The 11,081-nt window shown below is 37.7% G+C and overlaps 1 protein-coding gene across 1 annotated transcript in view; it reads right to left on the bottom strand.

Annotated features, from left to right (window-relative positions):
* Nucleotides 1-834: 834 nt before the first annotated feature.
* LOC103598329 (dual specificity protein kinase TTK-like) overlaps nucleotides 835-11,081 on the bottom strand; it is an 88,086-nt gene continuing 77,839 nt past the window's right edge. Inside the window, 4 exon segments of the mRNA XM_008582327.1 lie at nucleotides 835-1,231; nucleotides 1,479-1,559; nucleotides 1,735-2,214; nucleotides 2,216-2,379. Coding sequence (XP_008580549.1) covers nucleotides 868-1,231; nucleotides 1,479-1,559; nucleotides 1,735-2,214; nucleotides 2,216-2,379 — 1,089 coding nt within the window. The 3' untranslated portion in view covers nucleotides 835-867.

The following is an 11,081-nucleotide window of genomic DNA, read 5'->3' as shown; positions in this document are numbered from 1 at the left end:
AATTTCAAAAGTTTAGCCAATTTATTTACCATTTCTATGGAGCATTTTATTGTTTTTTCACCACTGCCAAATTCTACTCCCAAAATATGCTTATATATTATATATTTTATGCTTTCTGGTTTATTTTAGGCAAGCTACAATAATCACTAAATACTGCATGTTCTGTTGTATGTCCTCAAAGTCAGGCATCTTGAAAAAGTAGTCTATCCTTTTTCTCTCTCCTTTCTCAGTCCAACACAGAATGGTTCCACCTTCATCACTCCAGTGGAACAGTCATGTAATGGTCCCAATGACCTGACAATCCAGTAAGCATTCACTTCTTGTATGACTGGAGATTTTGATACTGCTGCCTCTTCCCTTCATCAAGGCACTGTCTTCTACCTCTCTCTGTTCTTTCTCAGCTTTCCAATCATGCTGTAAATGCTGGTATTCCTCAGGGATCTATCCCAAGTCCTTTCTTTTAGGTCTATGAATTCTCTCTGGCCAAGCTCATTCTCACTCAGGATATCAAATACCTATTTTCTTTTTTTCTTTTTGAAATTTTAGTGCCATTTTGTGTTGCAAAGCTTTATTTACATAGTTCTTCAGAATATATTTCAGTTGTTCACCTACTACTCCAAGTGTGAAATGCTATCAAATAGATTAAATTTACAGGAAAGCATAAAACAGAGAAAACAATTCTACTATTTGATATACACAGTGACGTTAGTGGTTGTCACTTTTATAGTTTTCTTCTGAGGATATTTTTTTGCTGATAATGTTCCAGAGCGAAGATGTCTTCAAGAGTAGATTTCCACAGAGAATCAAAAGTATAAAAGTCCAATATATTTTATAGGTATTATTTGACAATTTATAAGTAGCTGCAAATCATTTCTTTCCCCATTTTTTTTCAAAAGTCTCAGAAGACGAAGAATCATGACTTTCACCACTACTATAGCGTTCATATAAAGTTTTATCAACTTTCAAAATGGAGTTAGGAGAATTCAGACCAACAAGTTGTCCCAGAACATATTTCATTTCTTCAGTGGTTCCCTTAGCCACTTGGTTACCTGGATGAGTTTGAATTTGAACATATGGATGTGCCAGGAGCTCAGGAATGGATATCCTCTGTTTAGGGTCCCTTATTAAACAACACTTTAAAATATCTTGAAGATCTTTCTCTGGGATATCAGGTAATTCAATTTCATGATTAGGGTGAATTATGGCATGTGATTTAGAAATCTGATTAATTCAGGCCAGCCCGGTGGCGCACTGCTACAGTGCGCTGCTTGGGAGCGCGGCAGCGCTCCTGCCGAGGGTTCGGATCCCACATACAGACCGGTTCCCGCTCACTGGCTAAGCGAGGTGCGGGCGCAACACCGAGGGTTGCGATCCCGTTGCTGGTCCCGGTCCGGTAAGGGTGCGACACTGAGGGTTGCGATCCGTTGCCGGACACAAAAAAAGACAAAAAGGAAAAAAAAAAAGAAATCTGATTAATTATATGCTGAAATGGTGTTTTCCCATAAGTCATGTAGTATAAAATGCATCCTAAAGACCAAACATCACTTTTGGGGCTTATCATTTTTTTTTTCTTTTTTGTCTTTTTTTGAGACCGGCCGCACCGCACTCAGCCAGTGAGTGCTGTGAGTGCACCGGTCATCCCTATATAGGATCAGAACCTGTGGCGGGAGCGCTGCTGCGCTCCCAGCGCCACACTCTCCCGAGTGCGCCACGGGCTCGGCCCAGGGGTGTATCTTTGACTTGGATTTCCCATTCTCTCTTGAGGAAGACATATCTTTGATAGCTTCTGGTGGCATATAATTAACCGTGCCAACTTGAGAATCTTTAATGATACTTGTTGTATCCGGTTGCATTTGGTTTGCAATCCCAAAATCAATTAGCTTTAGCATTCCATCAACTATTAGAAAGTTAGCAGGTTTCAGATCACTGTGAACAATGCCACGTTGATGGATTGTGTGAACTGCCTCCAACATATTTGTCCAGTAACTCTTGCACTCCCATGAATTGATAAATTTTTTCTTTTTAAGCCAACTATTAAGATCAATATTTCCACACTCCATTACCATGTAGATGTAGTGGTCTGTGATTTCATAATCATAAAGTTGGATGATCTTATCACTATGTTGTTGCAGTTTATTCAAATAAGCTATTTCGTTCCAGTAACTATCAATAGTTTGGCTATCTGCTTCTTCTAAGTTCACATATTTTATAGCATATATGTTTCTTTTCATTCAACACCTGAAATACCTTACTTGAACCTCCACTTCCTATCTGCTTTAATACAGAGTAGATTTTTCCTTTAACTGAAATGCATTCATTTGTTGAAGAGGATGCTGAAATCCCTTCATCCCTTCCCTTCGCTGGAAGATCTCTGTGTACCTATAAATGCCTTGAGCAGATGGAGTGCTGAGGACTTATTCTGAGCTGATAAAGAAGTTGAAACAAAAGCTCCTGATTGGCTGATTAACCAAGTTGAAACAAGGTCTGAATAAAACTCAAATCCCTATTTTCTGATGACTCCCCAAATCTGTGTTTCCAATACAGACTCCTCTCTAGAGCTCCAGAACCAACCACAATTAACAATTATTTGGCCAGCTGACCATTCCATAAGTATCTTTCTTTACATGTTACAAAGGTAACTCAAATTTAATCATTTTAAAATCAAACCCCACATGTTTGCCCTCATCTTCCCTCCTGTTATTCACTATATTGGTAAATATATCCACCTGTTGCCCAAAACATAACAATAGAATGACACTAGATTCTCTCCCATCCCCCACCCCACTCACTGAGTCCAATCAAACACCAACCCTAGATAATTCTAATTGATATGCTCTTCGCCATCCCAACTGCAATTACAATGATGAGGAACCAGTAATTTCCTGCTTTTTACAGAGCAATAGCCTCCAAACTGGCATCCCTAACTCCAGGTGTGACCTTTGTTATCTCAGAAGTGATTATTCTCACAGGCAAATCTGTTACTACTCAGAAGTCTTCAATGTCTCACCATCAAATACTGCTTACCATGCCACACATAGCCCTTCGTCACCTTGCACTTGAAAACGTGTCCAACTTTACCCCCCTCTAGTCTCACTTTAGCTCTTTGTACTCTGTTTGACCCGAACTGCTTACGTGGGAGAACTCACCATGTTCATTCTTACCTGCGCTTGTGTACGTGCTGCTGCATCTGCCAACCTGGACAATGACTCTTCACATCCCACATAGATTAGGTGCAATCCCCCTCGATTTTCCTGCTATTTCTTTCACACAGCTTCACTGTAGTCTTTACCATTGTCCTGTAATTTTTGGCATGTCTTCTCCCCATCAAACATGACACTAATTAGATGCAGGAGTTATGTCTTTTAATTGATATATTCCCAGAGCCTGGTACAGTGGCTGGCATTTAAATGCCTGATAATGTCAGTATTTGAATGAACACATGAATGAGAATGAGTTCAAAGAATTCAGTCTTGAAGATTAAAAAAAAAAAAAAGTTAGCATGTTCTCTCCTAAGTTTTTCTAAAACAGTGCCTGAAGAGATCCAGGAGAATAAAATGTTGCAGAGTAAAAAGTCCTGCAAGCTGTAGGTGAGATTTTTTCCTCTGTTTACTAAAGTGCACAGATTTCATTCTATTACAGGCAACTTCAGAAGATTGTCTCCAACTACCTGTAATAGCTTCAATTGTATCAGAAAATTCCCAATACAAGTAGGGCGAGGAGGAGTTGAAAAACGTTGTTGTATGGAGCTTTTCACGCAGTGCTTTGTTATGTTTTAAATGGAATTTGGCCTGAAAGCCTTAAAAAATAATACCTTACATTCACACAGTACTTTAAAGTTTCCAAACAGTTTTTACACCCTGCTATTTATTCAGTATTCAAAGTACCTCAATGAGGTAGTTATGACAAAGACAATCATCTTTCTATATACAACATAGGCTCTGAGAGGCTTTGAGTCTTGCTCAAGGCTGATAGTTGCTATGTGTGGAAACGGAGCTGGAATGTACGACTTCTGTCTACTAAACTCGTAGTCTTTCTCTTATCTTCGCCACCTCCTTGGCATTTCTGTCGGCTGGGCACATACAGCTGTGGGCTGTTAGTCGCTCCCCAGCTCAGTTGAATTCCTGCAGTGCTAATCATGATTCTAAGTTTACAGGTCAATGTCCAGACCATAGATAGATGTTGTAGGAGTTCCTTCATTTCCCAAGTGTTTTTCCCCCAACAGCCGTCCCAGCTGCCGTAGCTGAGGCCGTAGCTGCCAGCTCTAGTTATTGACACCAGCAAACCCGTTCATTGATTATTGCTCTCAGGTTTGCATCTAGGCTTTAGACCAGCATTTGGTGGTTTGAGTTCCATCTTCCTGGATGTGAAACAACTATCACAACAATATATTTTTAAAAAATAAGGATAAACTGAAATTCTTAAATTCTACAGAGAGAACTAGAATATTTATTGTCCATTCATGGAAGAATTCTCTTAGCCCACATTTTTCTATACCCGGCTAAATTCAGCAGTGGATGTGTTTTGTCTGGATTTCACAGTGCTTTAGAAAGCACTAAGAATTTGGAAGATTTTAGGCAGAGTATGCACTCTTCATCATAAGTCATGTATTGCACATCTATGGCCCCAGAAGATATTTGAGTTTGCAACCCCTGTCTATATTAATATATCTCATTAGGTAAAAATAACAGCTAATATTTATCAAGCACCTTTTATGTACAAAGCACCATTTTCAAAATACTGCAAATATAAGTTCATCTAATCTTCACAACAAACTTTTAACAGGTAGGTCACTCCTACTGGTAGGTACTATCTCATCATCCCCATTTTACAAATGATGAAATAGAGGGACTAAGAGTTAAGAAACTTGCCCAGTCATAAGTTGGTAAGTAGCAGAGCTGGAATTCAGCCCCAGCCAAAGCTCTATGCTCAGGTGCCTGGATACAATGTCAACTTTTGTGTGATCCATAAAAAGAAACAAAATTAGATCATTTGGTCAGTAGGCATCAGAGGAGGTCAAAGTCCTAAACAGTTCTTCTAAATGAAAAGAGAGCTAGGTAGCCTTTGAATAAATGAACTGAGAATGCCGTGTTTTCATATGCAACATTAAGAATGCACCTCTTTGGCCACTGAAGATTCTGAGGGCCTAATAAAGATGTATCTCTTGCTTCAGTCAAGAAAATGAGAAGGGCACATGGAATATAGTGGCTTTGAAAAATCTATTGAATGCAGTGTGTCTCATTTTTGTACTTTGATTTTGTAAAAATGTAGATTAGTAGGTTATATTGGCAGGAGTGGGTGGCTTTGCTCTGCATTTTCCTACTTAACAATTCTACTCCTCATTGCCAGCCCTTCATATGAATGCTCAGTTACACAAGAGTTGAATGTGATTCCCAAGAAACCCTTAACAGTCAAGCTGGGGAATTGTATGCGGTCCTGGGAAAGGAAGAGAAACGACAGTAATCCTTCCCCCAATATATGGCTTTGAAATAATTATGCTATTGTTCACCTGTATGCAGTTTTAGAATGAGAAAGAAGAGATATGAGGGGTCTTTAAAAAGCTCATGAGAGTTTTTTAATTCAATTTTTCTGCGAACTGTTTGAATTACGCTTGTACCATTCAGATGTTTCTAAGTGTTAAGGTCTGATAGAGCACTATTCTAAGTCGGATCATAATAAAAATAAAAATAATAATAATAATGACAACACTTTGGCTATTGCATTCTCAGAGGTTTGTTGTTGACTCAGTCTGAGATATATATACATGTGTATTTACATATATAATATATACAAAATCTTCCACTTTATGACATATAGAAAGTAAAGGGTAGAAACATTACACAATTTGGAATTTTGTGCTCCTTATCCTTCCCACCTTATCTACAGTAAATCCTTTCACAAAAATATGTGACCAATAATTTTCATTTTTTGTTAGCCTATTGCTGGCTGACTTGGGTCCAAGCCTGGTACTATAGAGCCGCCAGTGTCTAGTTAAAAGTAATAAAGTCAGAGACAGGATGGAGAGCCATCATGTCCTAGGGTGAGAGCAATAGGACCCCAGAGCCCAGTACAAGAAGCAAAAGCATATTTGGAGCCAGGCCAATGTTATGTGTCAGGTCGGAGACCAAGAATGAGTAAAGGTGGTTGGGAAGCCCAGAAACCATGGACAAATTCAGGAGGAGAGAGGGACGATGATCAGGCAAGGAGCCAAGGCAGTGCTGGTTCATGGTTAAAAGTCTGTGTCTTGGAGTGAAATCTGGATTCCTATTTTCTTTCTTATTAGCTGTATGACCTTATGTTCACTGTTAACCAGAATGTGCAATGACTGAATAGTAGATTCTGCAATCAGGCTGCTTAGGTTTAATCTTGTTTTCCTACTACCAGCCATGTGATGACATGAGCAGGTTATTTAATCATTAGATATCTCAGCTGTGAGGCTGGTAATTATGGCAGAATCTTCCTCAGAAATGTGAGGACTGAGTGAATTAATATACAAAAATCCATTAGCATGGTAATTTCAAATAGTAAACTCGAATAATCATCACTCTCATCATTAATAATCTCTTTTGTGTTCCTGTTCCTACTCTATAAAATCAAAGTCATAATATCTATCTCACTGGTTTGTCGTAGGGAGGGAGGGAGAGAAGTGTGAAGGCCCCTGGCCCCTGAATAGCAGTCATGATTATTATCAGGCACATGAGGGAGAAATTGACTAACATAATCTCCCATAAGGGAGAAATTGACTAACATAATCTCCCATAAGGACAGAACTCCTTTTGAAAGACCCAGGATCCTGCCTGTAAATCACAAAGCAAATACACCAAGCCCAACATTTGAGAACAGCTCCCTTCCTTCCTCTTTCATCATGTTGAACACAATATCAGAAAATTAAAGAATATGAGGGGAAGGAAATGTAAAATTCTAAATTCAATTTCTGCTTCACACAAACAAGAACACAGAAGCCTGGAGAGAGAAGGTAATTTGCACAGTGCCACACAGCGAGTTTGTTACAAAGCTGATCCTTGAACTCAATAACTTGGACTCCTAGTCTAGTAACTATAACTACTCCACTATACCATGCTCATGCTCTCTTCTAAATTCTCACAATCCGTCTGGTGCTTCCCCTGAGGCTGAGTTAAGTTCCTTGAAGGGGCTTAGCTTAACTTTAGTGCAGAATCAACCTCTCCTGAGAAGCTACCCAATTGCTGTTTGCTGAGTGGTAAGTACACTGATAGTAATCAGAGTATAAAAAGAAATAATATAGTATTAATCAGAGAAACGTTATGCTACCACTGCAGAAACTAGGTCATATTTGTAGTTAATGCTACAACTATTTAAAACACTTTTAATGCCAATTTTCTGATGTATTTTCTTTTGTAATCTTTTCTTTTGTAATTCTTTTTTCCTCATTCATTTTTCATATCCTTCACATATCACATATAGCACATTGAGTTCACATTGGTGCTTAATTTAATATGTTGTTGAATGAATAATTAGAATCATTGATTTGTCATAAGTCTGGCAACTCATTTTGACAACTGATTCATTTTGCTAACCCTTTACACCTTCCTAGTCCTCATATTTGCAAAGTGGCTTTGAGTTTTGACTTGACATTTGCAAGTATTTTAAAGATCCCTTGGAGCAGATAAATGTAATCTCCCCACCCCCCTTCAGCTCTTCCCCTCACACACTCACACATTCATGCACTGTCTACCTTCCTTCCAGGGCATTCTGTCTCTCAACAAAGGATTTAGTACTACAGTTAACTTTTTAAAAAATTTTTATTTTATTTTATCAATATACAATGTGGTAGATTATTGTGGCCGATCACCAAAACCTCCCTCCTTCCTCACTTTCTCCCCTCCCACCCAACAACCTCATATCTGTTCACTTGCTGTAACAACTTCAAGGAATTGTGATTGTTGTGTCTTCTTCCCTCCCCTCCCCCAGTTTATTTGCATACTTATTTATTTATTTCTAGCTCCCACAAATAAGTGAGAACATGTGATATTTCTCTTTCTGTGCCTGACTTGTTTCACTTAATATAATTTTCTCTAGGTCCATCCGTGTTGTTGCAAATGGCAGTATTTCATTCGTTTTTATAGCTGAGTAGTATTCCATTGTGTAGATATACCACATGTTCCATAGCCACTCATCTGATGATGTATATTTGGGCTGGTTCCAACTCTTAGCTATTGTAAAGAGTGCTGCAATGAACATTGGAGAACAGGTATACCTTTGACTTGGTGATTTCCATTCCTCCGGGTATATTCCCAGCAGTGGGACAGCTGGGTCATATGGCTTATCTATCTGCAATTGTTTGAGGAACCTCCATACCATTTTCCATAAAGGCTGCACCATTTTGTAGTCCCACCTACAGTGCATGAGGGTTCCTTTTCCTCTGCAACCTCACCAGCATTTATCATTCACAGTCTTTTGGATATTAGCCATCCTAACTGGGGTGAGATGCTATCTCAGTGTGATTTTGATTTGCATTTCCCAAATGCTGAGTGATGTTGAGCATTTTTTCATGTGTCTATTGACCGTTTGTATATCTTCCTTTGAGAAATGCCTATTCAGCTCCTTTGCCCAGTTTTTAATTGGATTACTTGTTTTTTTCTTGTAAAGTTGTTTCAGTTCCTTGTATATTCTGGATATTAATCCTTTGTCAGATGCATATTTTGCAAATATTTTCTCCCACTCTGTAGTTTGTCTTTTGTCTCTGTTAATTGTTTCTTTTGCTGTGCGGAAGCTTTTTAGCTTGATATAATCCCATTTGTTTATTTCTCTTTTTGTTGCCTGTGATTTGGGGGTCGTATTCATGAAGTCTGAGCCCAGTCCCACTTCCTGGAATGTTTCTCCTATGTTTTCTTTAAGGAATTTTATTTTTTCAGGGTGTTTATTTAATTCTTTAATCCATTTTGAGTTGATTTTGGTATATGGTGAAAGGTATGGGTCTAGTTTCATTCTCCTGCTTATGGATATCCAGTTATTCCAGCACCATTTGCTGAAGAGGCAGTCTCTTCCCCAGTGTATAGGGTTGGTGCCTTTGTCAAAGATCAGATGGCTGTACATCTGAGGGTTGATTTCTGGATTCTCTATTCTACTCCATTGATCAGTGTGTCTGTTTTTATTCCAGTACCATGCTGTTTTGGTTATTATAGCTTTGTAGTATAGTATAAAGTCAGGTGTTGTTATGCCTCCAGCTTAATTGTTTTTGCTCAGAATTGCTTTGGTTATGGGTTGTCTTTGTTATTCCATATAAATGTTAGGATAGTTTTTTCCATTTCTGAGAAAAATGTCATTGGAATTTTGATGGGGATTGCATTGAATTTGTAGATCACTTTGGGTAGTATGGGAAGTTTCACAATGTTAATTCTTCCAATCCAAGAGCATGGGATATCTTTCCATCTTCTTGTGTCCTCTAATTTCTCTCAACAGTGGTTTGTAGTTCTCATTATAGAGATTTTTCATATCCTTGGTTAACTCTATTCCTAAGTATTTGAGTTTTTTGGTGGCTATTGTAAAAGGGCTAGCTTTCTTGATTTCTCTTTCTGCATGTTCAGTATTGGAGAATTGAAATGCTACTGACTTTTGTGTGTTGATTTTATATCCTGCAATTTTGCCGAAATCATTTATCAACTCCAAGAGTTTTTTTGTAGAGGCTTTAGCCTGTTGGATATATAGGATCATGTCATCTGCAAAGATGGACAGTTTGACTTCATCTTTTTCAATCTGGATGCCCTTTATTTCCTTCTCTTCTCTGATTGCTCTGGCTAGTACTTTCAACATTATGTTGAATAGGAGTGGTGAGAGTGGACATACTTGTCTCATTCCTGTTCTTAAGGGGAAAGCTTTCAGCTTTTTGCCTTCAGGATGATATTGGCAGCGTGTTTATCAAATATGGCTTTAATTATGTTGAGATACTTTCCATCTATACCTAACTTGTAGAGAGTCTTTATCATGAACGAGTGTTGAATTTTGTCAAATTCTTTTTCAACATCTATAGAGATGATCATATGGTCCTTGTGTTTGATTTTACTGACATGGTGTATTACATTTATTGATTTGTGTATGTTGAACCAACCTTGAATCCCTGAGATGAATCCCACATCATCATGGTGTATAATTTTGCATACGTGTTGCTGTATTCTGTTAGCTAGTATTTTATTGAGGATTTTTACCAAATGGAGGATATTGGCTTGTAGTTTTCTTTTTTTGTTGTATCTTTATCTGATTTTGGTATCAGGATGATGTTTGCTTCATAGAATGAATTTGGAAGAATTGCCTCTGTTTCAATTATTTGGAATAGTTTGTAGAGAATTGGTGTCAATTCCTCTTTGAATGTTTGGTAGAATTATGCTGTGAACCCATCTGGTCCTGGCCTTTTCTTTGTTGGGAGCCTTCTGATAACAGCTTCAATCTCTTTTATTGTTATTGATCTGTTCAGATTTTCTACGTCATCTTAGCTCAGTTTTGGTTGTTTGTGTGTGTCCAGAAATTTATTCATTTCCTCCAGATTTTCAAATTTGTTGGCATATAGTTGTTTATAGTAGTCATTAATGATTTATTGTATTTCTAAGGTATCAGTTATAATATCACCTTTTTCATTTCTAATTTTTGTTCTTTGGATCTTCCCTCTTCTTTTGTTAGTTAGCCATGCTAATGGTTTGTCAACTTTATCTTTTCCAAAAACGAACTTTTTGATTCATTGATCTTTTGTATCATTTTTTGGGTTTCAATTTCATTAAGTTCTGCTCTGATCTTAATGATTTCTTTACATCTGTTAACTTTGGGTTTGGATTGTTCTTGTTTTTCTAGTTCTTTACTGTGAAGTATTAGGTTGTTTACTTGTCATCTTTCCATTCCTCTGAAGTAAGCATTTAATGCAATAAATTTCCCCCTTAGTACTTCTTTTGTAGTATGCTACAGGTTTTGGTATGATGTATCCTTGTTTTCATTAGTTTCAATAAATTTTTTGATTTCCTGTTTGATTTCTTCTTGGACCCATATGTCATTAAGTAGAATGCTGTTTAATTTCCATGTATTTGTATAGTTTCCAGAATTTCATTTGTTATTGATTT

This window comes from Galeopterus variegatus, unplaced genomic scaffold (assembly GCF_000696425.1).
Source record: "Galeopterus variegatus unplaced genomic scaffold, G_variegatus-3.0.2 Scaffold2571, whole genome shotgun sequence".
NCBI classification, from domain to species: Eukaryota; Metazoa; Chordata; class Mammalia; order Dermoptera; family Cynocephalidae; genus Galeopterus; species Galeopterus variegatus.
The sequence above is the reverse complement of the archived record's forward strand: the minus strand, read 5'-3'. Positions and strand labels throughout refer to the sequence as shown.